A 24,314-nucleotide genomic window follows, 5' to 3' on the forward strand; every position below is an offset into this window, starting at 1 on the left:
ATTAATGAGGAAAAAAATGTACTTAAATGAATTTAGCAAATGGCTGCAATATAACAAAGAGTGAAAAATTTAAGGGGGTCTGAATACTTTCCGTACCCACTGTATATGTATATATATATATATATATATATATATATATATATATATATATATATATATATATAATGTTTCAAACCATATATATATATATATATATATATATATATATATATATATATATATATATATATATATATTGCATTTGTTGCCTGGGGTCTCTGGGACCCCAAACAGCCTGAGCGTCCACCCCAAATGAACAGCGCATAAGGGATAGACAAGCACATTCAGGGCAATTTTTTTTTTATCTTTTTGTGGTTCAAAAAATAAAGAAGGGCATATGGCATTAGACCACATGGTGAGTAAATGATGACTATTTTCATTTCTGGGTGAACTATCTCTTTAAGTCCACTCATATGGTTTCCACTTTTAAGTTTCAAGCCGACAGCTGTCTAGTGAACTACCTTAGCTTTTAAAGAAAAAAAAAAAGAGAGAGTAAGTTCTTAACTATATATTTACAATATGCAAGTGCATATTATACAAGACAACAGCAAAAGAGGAGATTGCAATCATTAAACAAAATGCATTAAATTACCTGGACCAGTTCAGGAGAAAGCAAGAACTTCAAACATGGAAGACTGGAAACATTAAAACTTAGTTAGTCCGGGCTGGTGGAGGAGGAGAGACTCCATACACACCTCTTACACCTCAAAGCGTGATTTTCTCATGTACAATGTATTAAACACAATGAAACTCTTGATGTTTCTTCACATAACTGAGACAATATATGATGTGAGCTGAGGTGGTGTGGTGAAGTGACATACAGCCAAGTATGGTGACCCATACTCAGTATTGGTGCTCTGCATTTAACCCATCCAAAGTGCACACAGCAGTGAACACACACACACCATGAACACACACCCAGAGCAGTGGGCAGCCATTTATGCTGCGGCGCCCGGGGAGCAGTTGGGGGTTCAGTGCCTTGCTCAAGGGCACCTCAGTCATGGTATTGCCGGCCCAAGACTCGAACCCACCACCTTAGGGTTAGGAGTCAAACTCTCTAACCACTAGGCCACGACTTCCCCCATTTGTGCATTTACAGAGACATATAACTGACGTTATGAGATTAAAATAATAAATGGTTCAGTGTAAATATAATGTAAGACAGATATAATGTAAAATATATATACACTTGTACAAGCTCTTCTCCTTCCTCTAGTTCACCTGTAAACAAAAAAAAATTATTATTTGTATGAACACTAAACCAACATTCATCATTCAGTATCATATGTTTCTAACAATGCTGCATTGTTTGTGTCAGCTGTATGAATTAGTAATTATTTTAAACCGTAACACGTTTAGTTATTATAATAAACTTCACATTGTTAAAACACAATGCTATTTGAAGCTGTTTCCATTTACTCTCAAATAAATGAATGTGTGTATAAACACTGAATTCATAATAGCTGTTGGTTTTTAAGTGTTGTCATATATGAATTACAGTTTAGAGACATCTCACCAAAAAGATCATGTGATGCTGGATGGCTGTGAGCTGAAGCTGGAATCTGCACTGATTTTTGTTTTTCTCTAAAATCAATCTACATCTATTTAACTGGTTTGCTCTAACCCAAGCCCATTGTTTCAATAAAGCTAAATGATTTTAGAAGATATAAGTGGATAGAAGACTTCCACATATCAGTGGTAAATAAAGCTCTCTTTTATACCGCAAGGGTCATTTACTCACCACAAGTTTACAGTTTGAGTCTAGTAGCATGTCTCTGAGCTGCTGCTTTGAGATTCCTATGTTATTGTTTCTCATATCAAGCTCTTTTAGAAACTGTGCTGCTTTTGTTTCAGACAAAGACTGAGCCAAACAAGCAACATCTGTAATGCCACAGTCATTCAGACTAGAAAGAAGCAAACGGACAATGAGTGATATTACTTTAACAAGATCACAAAATAAATTTTTATAATGAATTATTTCACACACATACACTGCTCTTCACAAGATATTTATTATGAAGTGTTCTGGTTTAAACTGAAATAATTTTGAACATTTCAGTTCTTGTATGTGAAAGTTACTGACCTCAATCTCTCCAGGTTACAGTGTGAATTCTTCAATATTTCACATAAGTGATTCACTCCTGTGTTTTTTATTTGATTTCCACTTAGGTCCAGTTTTCTCAGGTGTGAAAGGTTTGAACACAGAGCTGAAGTCAGGATGAGACACTGTTTCTCTGTAATACTGCATCCACGCAGACTGAAGACAGAGAGAGAAGGACAATGGATCAGATCTATGATAAACTAAATTTACGGATTTGTGTGTGTGCCACTTCAAGAGGGCAAACACACGTGTTGCACTTCATTTATACTTGTTCTTCATCTCTTTCAAACTACTTTTTCTCAATATATTTTAAAAGATTCTCTCCATCTGAAGGTTTATTGTCACGACACAATTTGTAACGCGTTTTTGTGCTAATAAAGTGCTAATAAAAAGGATTAAAAAAAGAGTCTTTTTAATAAAGATAAATCCATAGGGAACAAACAGTTGATTACAGGAGAAGTAGCACAAACACTAGACATAAACATAATCAGATTAAAAAAGAACAAAGGAAAACTCAGGGCTTAAACAGACAGGTGATGGAACAGAAAGTGTGTGAAGAACTAATTAACAACCAAGGAAACTAACTCAGGAACACAGGCAAACAAGAACAAGAAAACCAAAAGGCAAAGAAACTAGAGACTGTGACACAATGTTGGTAAACCGTAACTTTGCAGTGTTTTTGCTTTAGTATAGTAATTTTTAAAAAAAATTTCTGAAAGAATGAAGTCCAACTGAAAACTGACAAAGACACAACTAAAATTTTTTACTAAAACTTTCACCATAATTTTGTTTTCCTGAAGCTCAGATTTCAGCATCACAAGTATCTCTCAGAATAAACTGCTGCACATTTACAATCCGTTTTCTCCCTCTACAATAACTCAAGTAATTACTGACTTAACTGAAATAATTATTGTCTTGCTAAGTCAGCTGTGTAAAGCCTGATGAAACTCCTTTTCCACAGAACTCAGAAGCTTGTTTAATTTCAGTACATCACTTTATTGTGGTTCTGTGTTCACACACACACACACAAAATGTTAACTCAAAACTAAAAGGAAATAGTATTATTAACTACAGTAACATCACTATTAAAATTAAAGTAACATTTTAAATATTGTGAAATACTCACATCAGTGTGTTGAGTTTACAGTGTTTATCCTGCAGTAGAGCAGAGATCTGATTCACTCGTGTGTCTCCTAGTTCATGTTCACTCAGATTCAGTTCTCTCAGGAGTAACGGGGTTTTTACCCACACCCCTGTCACATACTGACAGGCTTCATCTGCTGCAGGACCCAAAAACCTGCAGAAGAGAAGATGAAGCAGGATTCAATTCAGTTTTCTGCTGAAAGTGGTATAATGAAAAAAAAAGCACTGAATTGTTCTGTAAGTTTGAAATGGTCTATACTGAATTTACTTTGATGATTTTTTTTACTGAAATAATATTTCTCTCACCTCAAGGTCTTCAGTTGATAGCTTGTATCCTGTAGTAAATCATTGAGCTGCTTCACTCCTGTTTGTCCAGGATCATTTCCTGTGAGATCCAGCTCTATCAGGTGTGAAGGGTTTGATCTCAGAGCTGAAGCCAGAGCTTTATAACCTTCTTCAGTGATACTGCAGTCTGAAATTCTACAGAAAATAAAAACAACAATTAAAATGAACATTGTGGTTCAAATTGTGGCACATGCAATGACTGTGGCAACTTTAACATTTGAAAGGATACTATGGGAAAGTTATTGCTTTCTTTATTCAAACTGATTTTTTCCCCCATGAATATATGGTTGGCCTGAAAAATGAAAGCTGTATCATACACTTGGAAAATTATGAGCTATATCACTGCTTAGGGGTGTGACAGTACACTGTAAATGAAACAAAATACAGATACTTGGTTCACTAGAATGTGACAATATTTTAATACTATTTTTAAGAAATTTTCAATGACAAAATATGTGTCTTAAATAAAAAATAAAAAAAATGCAGTTGTATTTAGAAATATTTTAACTAATCTATAGCTCTAAAAAAAAATAATATTATAAAAAAAAAAAAATACACATATTTTTTACAAAATTGTAAAATCATATATATTTTTTAGTTTGTGGGGAAGTCGTAGCCTAATGGTTAGAAAGTTTGACTCCTAACCCTAAGGTTGTGGGATTGAAGTCTCGGGCCGCGCAACATACATGACAATGCAAGGTGCCTTTGAGCAAAGGCAATCAACCCCCCAACTGCTCCCCGGTGCCGCAGAAAGCATAAATGGCTGCCCACTGCTCTCGGTGTGTGTTCACCCTGTGTGTGTGTGTGTTCACTGCTGTGTGTGTGCACTTTGGATGGGTTAACTGCAGAGCACGAATTCTGAGTATGGGTCACCATACTTGGCTGTATGTCACGTCACTTTCACTTTCAAACAAACAAAACAAAAATAAAAAAACTAACAATTATTAAAATAATTATATATAAACTAACAATGAGGCAACAAAAAAAATCACAAAAAAAAAATCAAAACCAAGAAATGACATGATTGTATTGAACAACACTGTTAAAATACATAATGTAATATGCCTGTACATAATATGAACATAACTAACTTACATTTACATTTAGACATTTAGCAGACGCTTTTATCCAACTTAAGTACATTATGTATTAAAACAAATACCTGCAGAGGGTGCCACCTTCTCACCGTCTCACGCACCACGATTGGTTGATTACATATGTCTGCATGTTATTGGTCAAACGATCATTACCTTCATTAAGTATGAAAACAGTTGATAAAGCCGAAACGTGGATATTTTAGCAATATATAAATCCTGGCTAGGACCTGTCCTGGGAAAATGGCACGTTTGGTCACTCTAGATGTTATGATGTTTAAAATGATGTTTAAATCCATTAAATTTTATTATTTGGCCACATGCAAACTCAGAAACTTTTATTTTGAAATGCGATGTACAGTACAGGCATATTTAGACGTAGTTTGCTGTATTCTCCTGTGTTGTCAAAGTAAATGATTTATGTCTCTTTAGTGAGATAATGCACACCGTTTTTCCAGATGAACGTTAATTCACATTCACAGCATATACAGAGGAAGAGTTTAGCCCCTTTCACACATACAGTCTTCACTGGTAAATTACCGGGAAGTTACCATTAATAGATCATGTGTGAACAGGACCTTTTCAAAAATCCAGGTTACTTTGTTCTGGCAATCATATGGTTCTTATGGAAATGACATGATTACTCTGAGCTGTTTACAAAGCTCATAATTAGCTTTATTATAATTAGCTTTTATATATGTAAATATGCACGATTTTTGTCTCGCTTCTCCATTCATCGGGGCTGGGACTCCGCAATTGAATACTATTATGCGCGTTTTGTGTTTATAACAGCAAAACATTCTGATTGGCTGGTAATGTTAGTTTGGTTGAGAGTGAAAGCTGTGCTCCTCTCATACCATTGGTAGGCGAACTCATGGACTCGAACGTGATATCAGTCAACAATTATTATTATTTTTTTAATGTAGGATTATTTTTTTCCACAGCCAGACGTGGCACACCGGAGATCCGGCCATGCTTATTGGAAAAGTTAATACAACACTGCTAGTAGGCAATAACAGAAACATACTCTTTAACTCTGGCTCTGTTGTTCAAGGTGTTTTTTAATGTTTTTGATATCTCCTCTCAACTGGAAACCTCCTCTCAAACCACTTCCTGTTTTATATTGTGTTAAAATTAAAATACAATCTCTGAAAATGAGAATAAATTCTCAGCCAGTGTAAACAGACCATACATACCTCAGTTTCTCCAATCTGAATTGTTGATTTTTCAACAAACAACAGATCTTCTTCATTCCTGAGTTTCCAAGTTTATTTCCACTCAGATACAGCTCTTTTAGGTTTGAAGGGTTTGAATTAAATGCTGAAGTCAGGGCAGCACAACCTTCTGCTGTAATTCTGTTATTATTCAGCCTGCAGAGAAAGAAAACAAAGACAGGAAACATTCCTCAGTTTATATAGAAAGCTTCTTTAATAAACAACAATGACAGTCTTAATCCAATCCAAATACTGAAAATATCAAATACTCTTATATCAGGGCTATTCAATTGGCGGCCTGCGGGCCTAATCCGGCGCGCCAATCTTCTTCATCCGGCCTGGGAGAAGAGTCGTACACACGCCTCAAATTGTTTTTGCTCTAATTAGTTTGTCCACAAGGTGTCAACACTGGCCCGGGCCGTTGTTTCACAGCCGAAAAAGAAAAGGAAGACGCGCTCATGTGAGGGGATTATGAGATATCCGCAACTCTAGTTTAAACTTCTAGCGAGAAATAGCACTGGACTGGACAAAGTTGATTGTCAACTGGGAGAAAAGCGAATGTTTGTGTCAGATCCGCCGCATGTGCATCAGGTTTTAAAGAGATAACTCTGCTTTTAAAGTGAAACCCGATGAACTCTGTCATTGATGTAAATCAAAGAACAAAAGAAAATGGAGAAATCACTCCACTGCTCTAGTCGCTGATTAACTTTTGCAGTTTGAATAAAGATTAATTAACATTCATTTTATAATTCATACATATACAATTTGTAATTTATGTGAAGACTGTTTTAAGTTCACTTAAATTAAAAGTTGTCATAATTTTCAGAGCCTATTAAGTGTTAAAAATAATGGCTTTCAATTATATTGTAATGTTGAAAGGCTATAATTATTGGCTAAAACTGAGGGAAAATTGATTTAATAGAGATATCAGTAACATTATTGGTAACAATGATACTGGCCTTCATTAATCGTAGGCTACTAAGTAAAAAGATGCCATTAAACCTTATTTAAAATATACCATCTTTAAGTTGTTTCTTCATTAATTTGGAGGTTCAATGTGAAATTATGATAACATAAATAGATTAATGTGCAATTTACCACATTTAATTTCATAAAAAAATGTGTGATTGAATCTTTTTTTTTTAATCGATTGACAGCACTAATGTTAACCTTTCAAAGATGTTATTGTTGGAATAATATTTGCTTATTTTAAAGCTGAATATGCTTTTCAATTTAATTTCTTATTTTAAAAACAAAATTCATAATCAATGTAACTATATAGAACAACATAATCTTATAACAATGAAATGCAGATATAAAATTTTTTGCATATTAATATGATTTTTTCATTTTACAATTTTCCAACATACTTATAATTGATTTTCATTTGGAAAGATTGATGATTTTTTTTTTTTTTTTAACTTGCATTGATTGATGATTTTTTTTTTTTTTTTTACAGCCTGTGTGTCTAAGGAGCAGGGCTAACACACATACCCATTAGACAGAAAAGAGTCACGTTAGGCTCTGACCTGAGTAATAGTGTATGGTTTGTTTCAAAGAATTCCTAGGTTCATTCCTAGGTTATTTAATGAGAGAGGTATTATGGAAAGTATTGCATGTGCAAACCCGGTCCCAAAAGCTGGGACACTGTACAACAGTGTGAGTCTAAATGAGTCTGGAACCATCTTTAACCTGCATAAACTTACAGTATATTCACAATAGAATATATCTGACACCAAATGTTGAAAGTGAAGGAATGTCTTCAAATGTCATTTCAAGCCTTAACTCATGTTTTGATTTCATCAGAGCTGCGTTTCAAAAAGTCAGGACAGGTAGCAATAAGAGAGCTTGAAAGAGTTAAACGTACATATAAGGAACAGCTGAATGACTTCAATATATGCAACTTATTAGGTCAATTAGCCAACATGATTGGGCATAAAAAAAAGCCTCTCAGAGTGGCAGTGTCTCCCTGTGAAGTCAAGATGGGCAGAGGATCACCAATTCCCCCCGATATAGCGATGTGAAAAATAGTGGAGCAATATCAGAAAGGAGTTTTCAGAGAAAAAAATTGCAAAGAGTTTGAAGTTATCATCATCTTACAGTGCATAATATCATCCAAAAGATTCCAGAGAATCTGGAACAATCTCTGAAATGGCGTAAGGGCTCAAGGCCGGAAAACCATACTGGATGCCCGGGTGGATCTTCCAGGCCCTTAGAGACGGCCCTGTATTACATACAGGAATGCTACTGTAATGGAAATCACAACATGGGCTCAGAATACTTCCAGAAAACATTGTTGGTGAACAACAATCCACTGTGCCATTCACGCTGTCCGGCTAAAACTCTATAGGTCAAAAAAGAAGCCATATCTAAACATGATAAAGAAGCACTGGCTTTTTCTCTGGGCCGAGGCTCATTTAAAATGGACTGTGGCAAAGTGGAAAACTGTTCTTTGGTCAGACGAATCAAAATTTGAAGTTCTTTTTGGAAAACTGGGACGCCATGTCATCCTAAAGAGGACAAGGACAACCCAAGTGGTTATCACCGCTCAGTTCAGAAGCCTGCATCTCTGATGGTATGGGGTTGCATGAGTGTGGCATGGGCAGCTTACATATCTGGAAAGGCCAGAACAACATATGCTCCCATCCAGACGTCGTCTCTTTCAGGCAAGACCTTGCATTTTCCAACATGACAATGCCAGACCACATACTGCATCAATTACAACATCATGGCTGGGCGTGAGAAGAAGGATCCGGTACTGAAAATGGCCAGCCTGCAGTCCAGATCTTTCACCGCATAGAAACATTTGGCATCATAAAGAGGAAGATGCGACAAAGAAGATTTAAGACAGTTGAGCAACTAGAAGCCTGTATTAGACAAGAATGTGACAACATTCCTATTCCTAAACTTGAGCAACTTGTCTGATATAAAAAGAAGAGGGGATGCCACACAGTGGTAAACATGGCCTTGTCCCAACTTTTTTGAGATGTGTTGATGCCATGAAATTAAAAATCAACTTATTTTTCCCCTTAAAATGATACATTTTTCTCAGTTTTTAAACATTTGATATGTCATCTATGTTGTATTCTAAATAAAATATTGAAATTTGAAACTTCCACATCATTGCATTCTGTTTTTGTTCACAATTTGTACAGTGTCCCAACTTTTTTAGAATCGGGTTTGTACATTGTTGCAATAAACCCTTAAAAATCCATTCATGCATCAGAAGACTGTTATACTATTACACAGAGTTGAAGAAGAACTGATGAAGGCATAGGCTGATCTTTGGTTGGCCGATCAGTGGAAAGGGGCTTTTCATGCTCGCCCGCTTGTGGAAACTAAATATTCAAACCTCATTTTTACCATTGAATCTAATGACAAAAATGAAGGAAAATTCTTGTTTTCCTTAAAAAAAAAAAAAAAAAAAAAAAAAAAAAAAAAAAAAGAAGAAAAACTAATTAATAGCACAGTTTTCTTATTTCAGCTTATTTAATTTTAAATTGAAAAACTAACTAGCAAAATTTACATGGACCAACACACAACATGTAAAAACGTGAACTACTCACGTCAGTGTGTTGAGTTGACAGTGTTTATCCTGCAGTAGAGGAACAAGCTGTTGCATGTTTGAGTCTCCTAGTTCACGTTCACTCAGATTCAGCTCTCTCAGGAGTAACGGGTTTTTACCCACAATTCCAGTCACATACTGACAGACTTCATCTGCAGCAGGACCCAAAAACCTGAAAAAGAGAAGATGAAACAGGATTCAATTCAGTCCTCAATTCTAATGAGAAAAGTGTGAAAATTTAACTTTGATGCAGCAAATTGTAATAATCTACAGCGAGCATGCTCTCAATATATATTGAGAGTCTCCATACCCCAATAATAACAATATTGGTGAGAAAATAAATTGTAAGAATCTCTTTTTCAATGATATTATCCAACTGTTAAATGATAATAACACTGGCAATCAAATTATACTCAACTATAAAAAGCTCAAGCATTTAAAGCGGCAGCTGAAGTGTGTGCTTAGTAAAAACATATTGTTATTGTCCATTGCTTTGGATGCTAATAAAGTTATTGTTACAGTTGTCATTCTTGGTGTGAACATGCCTTTATAGTCCCATAACAGCATCTGCCCCATAACATTTTTATAAATAATTGTCCAACATATCATTTAACTCACCTCAGTGTCTTCAGTTGACAGTTTGGATCCTGTAGTAAATCATTGAGCTCCTTCACTCCTGATTGTCCAGGATCATTTCCTGTGAGATCCAGCTCTATCAGGTGTGAAGGGTTTGATCTCAGAGCTGAAGCCAGAGCTTTATAACCTTCTTCAGTGATACTGCAGTTTGAAAGTCTAGAATAGGAATGAAAACGTAACCTTCAAATGATTAATCAGTTATTCTAGAAATGTTCTAACAAACAAAGTGAATTACATGTTCTTCCTCGTACAATTAAATTTAAAGTTAGTTGCAAAGCAAAAACTGACTGAATATGGAGGCAAACAAAAGGTCAATGTCAAGCTTCTGCTCTTCTCTGGCTTTACTCAGTCAACTCTTGGCTAATAGAAGACTGTTAATGGGAAATAAAAATTCTAACAGAATGTATTGAACCATCTCTCTTTATATTTTTCTAAACCCCTAAAAATAGAGTGCAGACATCAGTAAAGTGTCCGTCTATAAACATTTTTTATATTTCAGATTTGAGAAATAGACATGCATTTCAGACGTGACAAAAAAGACCAGAGTTTATGGGAGGCAACATATTTTGTAGACTTTCTGTGATTTACAATGCACAAAGCATAAGCAAGAATATCTGATGAACAGAGAAGAGTTGGCTATTCACAAAACTTAAAATATAAATATTTCTATTTTTTATTTTTGTGTTTCAGAGGAAAAATCAATGTTACAGACGTGACAGTTCTGAAAGCAGAATTTATCTGACTATGGAAATGTCCGAGATGTCTAGAGGGTATTTAATAGGGCTTCCTCCCACTAAAGATTTTCCTAGTTACTAGTAGTCATTCATTTAAGCCATTATTTAACTAATAAAATGTTTATATTAAATCAATATAAAACTAATCCATAATGAGCCTTAATATATTCTGCATTTATGGGTGGGGGGAGGGGTTGTCGCCTTTGTCATATCACAGCAATGGGCAAGAGCGCTCAATGTGGCATCAATGTATGTCTATGAGAGGAACAATGTAAAGTTGACTGATTTACCGACAAATAAACATCAAGTTAAACATACAGTATGTTTCTTTTTTAGTACAATGACCTCTTTTATCAAGTAAACGAATACTCGATAGCCCCACCCTCAACCCATAACTCACAAAAAGCTCTCTCAAGCAGGTTTTTAGATTATAATATTAAGATTTCACATCTACTGTTAATGAAATTTTGGTAGGCTGCATAGTTTTCACTTTGAGATGGATAGCATAATTAATATAAATTACTGTTACAATAAAGGTTATTTTATGGTATGCTATAAAGTGTTTTCAACACAACATGTTGGTTCATTTTACTAGTATTTACCATAAATTTTGGGGGAAAAAAAAACTAAAAAGCCTTTTTCCAAAGGTGCATCTTAAAAGGGGGTCATCTTTTAATTAGCACTGTCTTTATGACTTGCCTAGTAAGATACAAAAAAGCTACCCCTCATATTTCTAGTTCATGTGTTAAATACATATTCATCTTGTTTTCTATCTTTAGGACATGGAAGAAAATCTTTTACAGAGTGCCATTGAGAAGACCACCATGTGCATCTTCATGATAAAGGACACTGCAGACAATAAAGCCCATTATGTGGGAATTGTGCTAGAGGGAGTGGCAGTGCTTCAGGACCTTGACAGCGTGGCTTTAGCAACATCAATGTTGTTCGGTCTAATTTATGCTCTTAACCTGCAGTACCTCACAAAGTTGTGTTTTACTTTTGAAATTCTGCAAAAACTGGAGTTGGATGGAGGTGAACTCTCTATCAAGGCCCAAAATATCAAATCTAAACTCCACCAGTGAGATGGACTGCTTTTTGAATGACTGCTGAGACTGTAAGTGATAAACCCCAGAACAATTCCAGCAGTCTTCATGCAAGACACCACTGCAAAGCATAAACTGTAATCTCATTGTTGTTTAGACTGTTCCCCTTTGCCTTCTCTTGTTTCTTTATCCCTTTTGTCTGAAATTGGCCCTTTCTGAGAACACTTTTATGAAATAAAATGATTAGAGTTACAAAATTGTATTCATTTTTAAACACGCAGTTACATGCAGTGTAATGTTACTTATGTTTATGATCTTGTTTACAAAAAGTTCTTATGAAAGTTTATATATATTGGTGCACTATATGCATACAACAGTAATTGTAAGTTTTTGAAAGCACAATGTTGTTTAGACGTCATTTAAATGACACATTGTTCAAATGATTAAATAAAGGCTTTACAGAAGGTTTTTGTGCAACACACTCAGCAGCATGTGTGCTAAACACACAAAATCTTGCCATCCAAACGCATACAGCCAAAAAAGCCACACAAAAAAAACAAAAAAAAAAAAAGATTAAACAAAAAAATAACCACAAACCTACATTACCCCACATTCATCCTTTTCATATTTCTGACCCACACAGCAAATGCATTCTTAGGCTAAATCTCTGCGATGTTCTCTTTGAGAATGCAATTTCCAAAGTGTTATTAGAATAAATTAATTTCTAAAATGTTATGATATGGCCTGAAACAGACGACAGCAGAAAGCCTACACAGTAGGCTATCACTCTTCAGCAACATGGTAAAAATGTGTATAAGATTTAATATATAGCATCCATAACAGTTTCATCCGTAACTCATTATTGTGGTTGAAAAGAGCAAAGAATGGAGATTAGTTTTTGATCATAATAAGAATGGCCATAAGTTGGCTTTGTCCAGAAAGTTTCAAGTTAATTGCATTAATAATTAATATATGATATAAACTTAATGTTTTGTTTGTTTATTTTCTTCTTAAAGCCATTACAGCATGTATGGCTATATTCATGGTGAGAACCAGTTAATCTATACACAAGTCTGTCTTATACACAATTTGGGGGTACAATTTAGAATCTTCAGTTGACCTAACCTACATGTCTTTGGGCTGTGGGAGGAAACTGGAACACCAGGCGTAAACCCATGCAAAAAACTCAAACCGGAGACCTTCTTGCTGTGAGACAACAGTGCTAACAACTGAGCCACTGTGCCACCCTATAAACAATGTTTAAAACATTATGGACATGACACAGTGTTGAACCATCCTGATGTCATAAATGTAGCCCTTATAAATCCAAAAATCATCACTGCTTAGACAAAGTGAATTTATTTACTTTTTGACATTTGCATGGAATTGTCTTAATATAGTTTTGGGTACCAGACAAAACACTAGTTTTGGCTGCCAGATAAGACTTGATATTAACAGCTTTTGGGTATCGACAACCCAGCTGATGAGTTGTTCGGATACCAGACAAAACTGATATTTTCTGACAGGATTCGGCATCCGGTGCTAGATCTTAATTATCTGGCATGGGGACTCAATCTAATAGAAGTAAACATTTACATCTGTATGTTTTTTCTCTATTGTATAGCGCGGGGGGGCAGCCAATGTTCTCACTGCACAATATTCAAATACCTGGCTTTTGTTTGCTGAAGCAGTTCACAGCACACTTCAGAACAGCTGAAATCATCATTTAAAGGTGAGGTTGCGAATTGCAACCCTACGGCTCAGTCCCCCACTCACCCCTTCCTTTAGAGAAGCTACAGTGGTGACACAGGACAAAGATTTCGTAGTCTGGGAATGCAGAGAGTAGCCAGCAATGAGGTTTCTTTACAAAGATGAATTAAGGAATTATATTTACTTTATTATTCAATAAAACAATATGCTATTGTGAATATTATTGTTACATGTTCATCAATGTGTCAGTGTTTTATTCGCAAGAACAACATAGTGACGAAACACGCTTTGTTTGTCCTTTAAGGGCTACACTGCCATGCAAAGGCAAAAGACCGTAACTTATTGATATTTTTGGGACATTCAAGACATCATTTACTATGTGCATAAGTATCTTGAGTCAATTTCGTTGTTTTTCTGAGAAAATGATGGGTCGTCTCAACCGAAACTTCGAAAAGCCCCAGAGAAGCCAAGGCAAAACACTGTATAACACCAGTTACCACTCTTTCAATATGTGTGGAATGCTCTAATTAAGTTGCGGTGTTCTGCCTCTGTTCAGTCGTGTGTCAAAATTAAGTTACAGTACTGGTTTTGAGTTATATGGTGCTCTGCCTTTTTTTTTACTGTCCATTAAAGTCTGCCGCATTTTAATTATGGAGTAGACTACAAATTAGATTGATCTGGCGATCTACCAAACAGCTCCATATAACAAAGCACTGAAAATACCAGAAACACTTAAACAAAAATAACCTTTAAAGATTTTTTTTTTCTTTTTGTAATGCAGATTATTCATCAGGCCAATGTTCCCTCTAAGCTGCGCGCGCGCAGCTTGTAGGCAAGAGTCTGGCAAGACTCTCTTCCACGGCTGCCGCAAGAGAAGAAATAATGTGCCGCGTACACGCATAAATGAGTTGGGAAAGCTATTTATGCGCAGCGAATGAATTGCAATGCTCGGGTAAACCGCTATAGAGTTGATATCCACGATAGAGTTAGAGCCGGTGAATCACGGTTTACAGTTTTCATAGAAAGGGAATGATGTGCGCCAAATGAGTGGCTGTTGAAACCGAATATTTTAATGGTGTCGTAGCCTACGAAATAGCTCAACTCGAGAGCCGACGAAAGCGCAATGGCATGTGAAATAAAAGCGTCATCATGTATTAAAGAAGAGTGGCTTGATTAAGTGCTGGAAACAGCGGATGATGGGCACAGAACGGTCACAAAACTCAGAGACATTTACAAGTCACACAGGTGTAGTGTGCAAACTGTACATCATAGTTTGCATTCTATGCATCAGCAAAAAATCAACCACATCAACAGCAGCATTAGAACAATACACAGCCCAAACAAAACTTAGTTTAGAGCATATGTCATCGTTCTGAGGACACAACGATAGTAAGGGACATGAAACAAGTTAAATGAAGCATTCTTGTGTATGCATTTCAACTGGTGTTCACCATATACATCGGCGTAATCTCAATGTTCACGTTCATTTTTTCTAAGTTTAATGTTTTCATCGTGATCAGTCTGCACGCAACATCAGAAGCACGTGTTTATCGCACGCGCGGTTTATCGTGACTCCTATCAATGACAGTGTTGCGGTAAAGAAGTGTTATTGCTTAAGATCACTATCTATGGTTAATGTTGTCCTGAATGAAATGCTTTATGGGTAGTTTAGTTCGGAGAAATGTGCTCATTGTGATGTATGCTCTAGCTGTGCTCTTTAAAACACAAAATACACAAAAAACTTTTACACTCTAACCCTGGTAATGTTTATCTACACCTCAGTCCACCCAGGAGTTTTGTGCACTGTAACCCTGATAACTTTTATCTACACCAGAAAGTAAATGGCATGGATCGGCAATGGCTAACTTTGTCCATCTCTAGTGTACCAACTCGCTACCGAGTACCCGGTCAACCTGGTTCTTGATGCACTATCCGAAAGGTGCGCAGATGGTGGTCAATTGCGATTTCACTTTTTTAACGTTAGTTAGTGTGTAATGTTGCTGTTTGAGCATAAACAATATCTGCAAAGTTACAAAGCTGAAAGTTTAGTGCAAACTGAGATATCATCTTTCAAAGAAGAGAGAACTAGAGGTGCAGATAAAAATCTATTCATATATGAATCATGATTCTGTCTTCTAACGATTCTAATTGATTCACAAGTTTCAAAATCAATGTTCTAAAGCAGAGGTTCTTAATACTGTTCCTCGCATCCCCCTACTTTGAACATGCTCTGCATCTCTCTCTCTCTCTCTCATTCAGCTCAGCTCCAACAACGAACTGTTCCAATTATACATTTATTTTCACATAGCTATGAGAAGCATTAAACATGGACGCACGTGCAGTTGCCGTGCTGTATTAAAGCATCAATCAAGATAAAACTGTATATTAAAAGCTAACATAAGCAGTAGCATTTACAAATAACAGTGTATCTAAAAGTATGAGACAACAACAAACAAAAAAAACATAGGCCTACCATTAAAAGCCGTGCTTGCACAGGTTCTGCACAAACCAATAAAATAATAACCTCATACCCTCACAAACTCACAAACTGATTATCGATTTTGAAATTAACACTAAGAAAAATAATTGCTATATAACTATTGTTTATTGATAGGTCATGTTATCTTACAAATGGAATCTTATTGTAAAGTGTTTTCAATAGGCTACCACAGTTTCCATGTATTTGATATACACTTGACTTAAAATATATGGAATCTTATCTAAATTTATTATAAAAGCTGAGGTTTGTTATTTACTAAAAATTATATTTTAGCTGTTGTTAATGATCTAATGTTGCATTTGGTCAGACTCAGCCCATTGCTTTACTTAAGTATATTATATTTTCCTTTTACAGCTGCGGACTGAGGAAGATCATGAAACACACCAGCAAACCCTAAAACAGACAACAGTTTACAGTTCGGTAGCAGCATAAATATGACAAAAACTTTTGGGTGAAACTTGTTTACTTTTTTTCCGTACTTTTATTACTTGTGGAAAAACTTGAAACACAATTCTAAACAAGTATAAAGAATTGCATTGATTTTTGTATTTTATTTTTTACTTTATTAATAAAAATTATGTTTTTTAATTAGCATGTTTTTGTGTTAATGCTTTGGTACCGTGGATTTTCACTGGTATTGGTACAGAATAGAGCCCTGCACGGGCCTCAAATTTAGGCCCTAGCCTGAGACGCTCAGGCCCTAGCCTGGCCCCTGTCCGACAGCTTATCAGAATTACCGGCCCAAGCCCGTCTTTTTTTCCTCTACTCCCTAAACAGCTTATACTACTGTTTCAGCAATCAAAATAGTTCAGTTTTGTATGCAATAGCAAAGTGATTATATTTAATTTCGTTTTTTTATTAAGTTAATTCAGAAAAATGTTTGGAGAATTTTTTGTTCATTAAATGTAAGTTTTCATTTTTTTAAAGTAATGACCAAACGGCCAGCGGCAGACAGTGAGCCTATGTTTGAACAATTTAGCCTTCTCAAATCATCATGACTTGCCTAAAATAAAATCTATGCATATAAAACAGTTCAAGCATATAACAATGTTTAACCATTAAACCTAGATAAATGTGCGCTATATCCAAGTTTGTGTGGAGACGCTTTGCAGGACATGGAGGCGCCAGTGCGATCACTTGCATTTTTTTCAGTGGATATGCTGTCATTTTTGCTCATAAAGGTAAGAGTAAAGAGTCTACTTTTATTTGTGTGCACTCACAATATCAACAAAACATTGTGCTTTTATAAAATAAAGAAAACAAACATGATGCACTTTCTGCCGTCTTGTCTTTAAAAGGATCAGCCTACAAAAATGAACCGAAACTCAGCAATAACATGCCTCACAGGCATGATAAATATATCTATAGAAAGCTTTAAATGACTACTTAACGAAATAAAACAAATCAAAAACAAAAACTCTTTCATTACAGTCATAATTTGTAAAGATGCACTTCTCTCTAAAGGCGTGTCTAATGTGGAGATGGTGAGTCAGGATCAACAAGCAGAAAACACTATTTATTAGTAAATAATTCAAATATCTCCTTACTGTTTGTCCCCCTGTCAGATTCATGGTAATTACTTTTGCCGGTGCTTTGCAGCAAGCTTAAGCCTATTGTGTGTATTTGCATGCAGAATTGTTCACCCACACACACCACAAAAAACACAACACCTATAGTGACAGTAAACACCGTCGAGCCGCTCTTGACAGTCGCGGTAGCACGATCTCGTGTTGTTTCCACCAGCGTGGCAATTTCTTAAGTTTTTCATCACTAATTGATAGATATCTAAAACATAATAATAAATAGAAGCCTATAACAGTCCCGGCCTGCATCTGAACTATGCGTGAAAATTGGCCTGAAGCCCGGCCCAAAGGGGCGTAAAAAAGTCAGGGCCCATTGGGCCCGGACTGAACTGTAGGGCTCTAGTACCGAATACAGAAATGTTGGTACCGTGACAATGCTATCCGTCTCATCATTGCACGACCATGAATTAACAAGTTGTTACGCTACCGCTGGGACTGATGAAGTGTAGAAAATAACAGCAGATATCAAATGACTAAATTACAATATTTGCTCAGGTGGATCCTGGGGTCCAACATATATCCATTTTGTTATGTCATTACACATAGTGCACGTCTACTTAGAGTTAAGCCAGTCGACGTGGTAGCCCAGGCACACATAGTCATAGGCCACCATTGTTAAGCCAGTCAGTGTGGTAGCCCAGGCTCACATAGTCATAGGCCACTAGAGTTAAGCCAGTTGGTGATGTAGCCAAGGCTCACATAGTCATAGTCCATTAAGCCTGTCAGCATGGTAGCCCAGGTACACATAGATAATACATGCGGTTCACATGGCACAGCAGTATATCCTATATGCTCACAGCAGCATGTTGGGGATGTATTGGCAGTAGCAAGTCTCGGTACTTTCTCTGCTGCAGCAGCAGCAGCGTAGCAGATCTATTCTGCCAAGATCAAATACATTGACATTGTCATGTACATTACCTTGTCAATCCCTCTGAGAGTTGTCATGACAGAAATACAGAGTTCTGGCATGTCAATGTCAATTTTATTTATATAGCACCATTTCCACAACACATGGTTGACCAATGTGCTTTACATAAAACACACACCACGTTTGCACAGTAAAGATAAAAGTAAAAGTTAAAAATTAAATTTAAAAGTACCACAGCCATTTAAAATAATTTAAATCATGGTAAAAACACAGTGCTTCATTAAAAGTTCAGATATATACGAAGGGGCCATACCGTGTAGTGACTTAAAAAAGATCAAAAAAATACTAAAATCCCGAATAGAAGAGGGCAACTCATTCCAAAGTCTTGGGGCGATGGATGAAAACGCCACGCATCGCCTTCTGGACTTCAGCCTGCGCCTTTTGGTGTAAACAATAGTCTCTGGGTTTGAAGACCGGAGAGATCTTGTTTCACTCATGCTCAATTAAAAGTTCAGATATATACTGAAGGCCATACCATGTAGTGACTTAAACACGATTAATACAATTTTAAAAATCAACTCTATAGCTGCACAGGCAGCCAGTGTAAAGACTGTAAAACTGGAGTGATATGATCCCGCTTTACGAGACCTGGTCAGAAATCTTGCTGCTGGGCGCTCTGAACCAGCTGTAAACGAGAAAGAGCTGTTTGACTAATCCCAGCGCATAAGTGAGTTACAGTAATCCAATCTGGAGGTAATGAAAGCATGTATCACTTTTTCAAGGTTTTTAAAAGATAGGAAAGATTTTACTTTTAGCAAGAAGCCATGAGTTGGAAAAAGGAAGATTTAACCACAGTATTAATCTGTCTATCAAATTTAATTTGCTCATCAAATACAACACCCAAATTTTTTACATGTTGCTTAACATACGGTGATAACTCACCCAAATTTGAATTGTAGAAGTCACAGAAACAGAGGGTTTAAAAAACAATCAATTTGTTTTTGCTCTCATTGAAATTTAAAAAAGTTTAGAGACAACCATTTCTTTACATCACTCAAACCAAGCAATAGTGCATTCAGTCCATCCAGTGCATTCCGCTTTTTAGAGGCAGATAAACTTGTGTATCGTCCCAAGATAGCAATGGAACGATAGCCCATACTTTCTGAAGATAGAGCCAAGAGGGAGCATATAGAGAGAGAAAAGAAAGGGCGCTAAAATTGATCCTTGAGGAACTCCACAGGTTATCGCAGCTTTACTTGAGGTATGATCTCCTAACTTCACTGAAAAGGTCCTATTTGTCAGATAGGATCTAAAACCACTGCAGGGCACTGCCAGTAATGCGGCACAATATTCCAGTCGATCGAGAAGTACAGCATGATCGTGAGCAGTATCAAAATGCAGCCGGTGAGATCTAAAAGGAGTAAAACCACATAGTTGCCTGAGTCACATGTTAACAGTATATCATTTGAAACTTTCAGCAGTGCAGTCTCAGTAGAGAGTGATGTTTTCTAAACCCAGATTGGAAAACCTCAAGATCAAATTTTCAGCCATAAAAAGATTGTATTTGATCAAGAACTGATTTCTCAATAATTTTTGAAATGAAAGACAAATTAGAGATGGGCCTAAAATTTGTCAGAATAGTAGGATCCATACCCTTGTTTTTAAGCAGAGGGCTTAAATAACAGTTGCATGTTTAAGCGACTCTGGAAAAGTACCTGTGTTTGTAAACAGCGATTTATCAAAGACAGAAGATTTTGAACAACCACATCTATAACTTGCTTAAAAGAGAGAGGGGCATTACATCTGAGAAGTTTTGTCATGCCCTGACATTTGTGCTTTTTCAGTTTCTTATAAATATCTAAATGGCTAAAGTCTAATCTCACTGTAATCAGCACAAACTAGGCTATAATAATATGTGAGCAGCATGTATGTACATGATTGTGTTTTTAAGAAAAAAATGTTATGCATGGTTAGTGAAAAACTAAAAATGTTAAATCACTTGAATAAGGCAATAAAACACATACAGAAAATTGGTTCCCAGGAATTTTGAGAACTGGAGCTTGTAGCCTAGAATTTTTTTTTTTCTAAATGATGTGAAAATCATCTTGTTTACTCACTTACAGAAAAACAATATATTGATTTAAATTTTCTAAGACACTTTTTGTTGGTAAAAGTCATATGCAGTAGGCGCCAACTATCATGAATTCACACCTGAGAAGACAAAGGCCTGCATAATGAGCTGCATAATGAGCCATTCAGTCAGCTGTGTCACTGAGAGGGATGAGTTACAAGAAAGAATGTGAGGACAAAATAAATGTATATAATTGTATGTTTGTAGTTTATTTAGAATATATTTAATTATCCCACAACATAATTTAATATTCACTTGTGAGTGCAGTTAAACAGTTTATTAGGAAAATCAAAGCTGACTTTCAAACTGAATTTTTTGCATCATTACTCCAGTCACACAATCCTTCAGAAATCCTTTTTAACAATCTTATTTTCTACAAAAAAAACATTTATTGTTATTATCATCATTATCATTATTATTATTATTATTATTATTATTATTAATGTTGAAAAGAGCTGAGAATATTTTTTTTTAGGTTTTTATGGGGATAAATTGAAAGAACAGCAATGATTGTTACATTTGTTACAGTTACATTTATTGTTACATTTATATTATTTACATCAAGCTTTTGAAAAGTAAAATAGACTAAATTGACATTGAAACTTCATAATATTTCACTTGATTATACATTTAGTCAGGAATTATAGTTTGGAAAAAGTCTTTGGAAAAAGTCTAACTAGTAAAATGTTTACACCTTATGTGAAAACTAGTACAAGTATATAAATAAATAAAAAGAGACTTACTCATGTTTATGATCTCTGCTGAATAAAGCGCTTCATTCCTTTTTCTGAGGAAATCCAAATCTCAAATCCTCAACCACATCACATCTTTTTGGGGTGAATTATGTCTTATTCCTCTCATCGCTAAGCAAACAGTAAAATAATAAAAACTTGAAGAACAGTCTCGCCATGCTTGTCTTCTGTTGTGTGGGCGATTCAAAAGCCGCCGCGCTTCAGTGAAACATTTGAATCTCAAAAGCGCCGGCGCGGGGGCGTGGTCGCATTAGAAGATAATGAAGGGAGACGGAAAAACGGACATCGCGTTGTTTTTATATGGATTACTTTATCACAGAATATTTGTTTTCAGCAGCACTTGTTTAGTTTAAAAGTAGACATGTCAGGCTTTCTATAGATATCTCTCTCATGTCTCTTCGTTGAGTATTCACTGAGTTACAGTTCATTTTAATGACGATTTGTAACTGAAGATCAGCTCAGACAAAGGCTGCAGACAGCACTCCTTTGTTTGTTATCTTTATTTTATAAGTGCACAAAGTTTTGTTGTTATTATGTCTGTATACAAAAAAAAAGTAAACCCTTTACAGATCTGATTGATCAGGAAACTAATGACACTTCTATATCAAGACCAGTAAACGGGTTGATGGTGGAATTTATAACATTAAACAGAGTTTTTGGTTTATGACAGTTCTTGTTTATAATGTCAGTGAAATAAATTGATCTTGCCGTTTTCACTGCTTTCTGATATTGAGTTAGTGAGTCTCTGAACATTTGCATTGAAACCTGAAGTCTGTCCTTCCTCCATTTTCGTTCAAATCTTCTGCAAATACGCCTAAGAGTGCGAGTTGTGTCATTAAGCCAAGGCTCAGATTTCGGTTTATGGAGATGAGTCTTTAAAGGTGCCACTTGGTCTAAAGCATGAACACAGGTGGAGTTAAAACTGTGAAGTAGTTCTTCAGCACTTGAATCGGTGTTTAGAACGTCACTTTGTAGCAAACCTTCACTAAAGGCTGAGCGAAAAGCTTCTCTGGTAGCTGATGTGATAAGTCAGCGACTGGCGAACGAGAAATACATCAGTAACAGTTTTGTTAAAAGTTGGAAACGTAAACATAATAGTCTTGTGGTCAGAGAAACCATTTTCACACACCTCTAGTTCATTCAGAGAGCATCCGTAAGTTAGCACCAAATCCAGTGTATGGCCATGCTGATGAGTCATAAGTACATTGATCTGAAGCGCCAGATCAAATGCATTTAGCAGATCGATAAATTCCTTTGCTAAGGAATCTGCTGCACAACAGACATGAACATTAAAGTCCCCAACAATCATTAGTTTGTCATATTTTGCAACGAAATCTCCCAAAAAGTCAGCAAAATCCTTCAGAAAATTCGAATTAGGTTTTGGGGGACGATAAATCAGTGCAAACAGAACAGGGTCGCATAGCTCCAGAGTAAACAACTGTAGCTCAAAGCTTTGGTATTCCTTTGAAACTACGGAACGGCAGGAAAAAATGTCTTTATAAATACAGTAACAGACCACCACCTCGTCCCCGCAGACGCGGTGAATTTAAAAACAAAGAGTTTGACGGAACCATTTCAGAAAAGGCGCCAATATCCCCCAGAGTAATCCATGTTTCAGTCAAAAAGAGAAGGTCTAAGTGGCGAGCAGAGAAAAAGTCATTTATAATGAAAGTCTTGTTTACTACCGACCTGGCGTTAATCAAAGCCATTCTGAGCAGCGCTGGAAGTTCAGGAGAGGCCGCAGGTTGTTTCGGCATGAAACTCTAGATGGCACAGTCTGATAGGTCTAACTCAATCTGTCCTAATGACATCATCACATTGCACAGCTGATTGTTTTTTTTTTCTCTTGTATCAGTAGCCAATGAGCTCACTGCTCAATATTCAAATACCTGGCTTTTGTTTGCTGTAGCAGTTTGCAGCGCAATTCAGAAACCCTCCATCAGATCAGTGCTTAAAGGGTTCATATGATGCTATTTCAATTTTTCTTTTTTCTTTGGAGTGTAACAAAATCTTGGTGCATAGAGAAGATATGTAAAGTTGCAAAGACTAAAGTCTCAAATCCAAAGAGATATTCTTTATAAAAAATAAGAGTCAACCACACCCTCCTAAAACAGCTCATTCTAACACGGCCCCACATGTATCCATCACGATGTGGGAAGATTTGCATAACACCGGGCAAATGTTCACGCAAAGAAAGAAGGCGTTACTTTTATTCTTGCTGTTGCCACCACTGACATGTTGTGGAGACGCTGTGTGTTTCGTTGTGAAATCGAAACTACTTTGTTTGGCATTCCAAAAGAGGACACAACTAGAATTCAGTGGTTAAGTAGTATTTAGAACACTGTTCCAGAACAGTTCAACCCAAATATTCAGATGTGTGCTGCACATTTTATGGAGGATGAGGACAGTTTCCTGAACCAGTAGCCTACAATGCGTCTGTGGCATAAAGGCTGTTTCACTTTGCAAGGACAGTCTGGCGCTTCTGACTCACAGCCTGTAAGTACATTTTTATATTTAAATGATTTGCCAATGCTGATTCAAACGCGAGTTTTGAGCAGTGTAACGTAAGATTAGTGCTTGCTGTTTGTAGTTTCTCCACTCACAAATGCAGACATGGTTTTATATTTACGCAGCACGATACACAATGCGTAAAAGGACAGTGTAAGTCATTATAATCAGTAATTGTCGCCACTGGATGCAACAAATGCCTTGTATGTTATGGGTTTTATTGGTTGAACCAGTCGAACCAGTTCACCAAATTCAACTGAATCGTTTAAAACGGTTTGCATCTCCAGTATGCACTAATCCACAAATTACTTAAGTTATTCGGGCTATAAATGTGCCTGATACTCCCTC

The 24,314-nt window shown here is 36.2% G+C and overlaps 1 protein-coding gene across 1 annotated transcript in view; it reads right to left on the bottom strand.

Moving 5' to 3' along the window:
• Nucleotides 1-24,314, bottom strand: part of LOC109064874 (protein NLRC5-like) — a 203,928-nt gene that overhangs the window by 7,405 nt on the left and 172,209 nt on the right. Inside the window, exons 14-18 of the mRNA XM_042748361.1 lie at nucleotides 10,120-10,293; nucleotides 9,503-9,673; nucleotides 5,919-6,092; nucleotides 3,590-3,763; nucleotides 3,386-3,437 (exon numbers count right to left, since the gene is read on the bottom strand). Of these exons, the coding sequence (XP_042604295.1) occupies nucleotides 3,386-3,437; nucleotides 3,590-3,763; nucleotides 5,919-6,092; nucleotides 9,503-9,673; nucleotides 10,120-10,293 (745 nt within the window). The remainder of the gene's footprint in view (nucleotides 1-3,385; nucleotides 3,438-3,589; nucleotides 3,764-5,918; nucleotides 6,093-9,502; nucleotides 9,674-10,119; nucleotides 10,294-24,314) is intronic.

Source organism: Cyprinus carpio, chromosome B21 (genome assembly GCF_018340385.1).
Source record: "Cyprinus carpio isolate SPL01 chromosome B21, ASM1834038v1, whole genome shotgun sequence".
Lineage (NCBI taxonomy): Eukaryota > Metazoa > Chordata > Actinopteri > Cypriniformes > Cyprinidae > Cyprinus > Cyprinus carpio.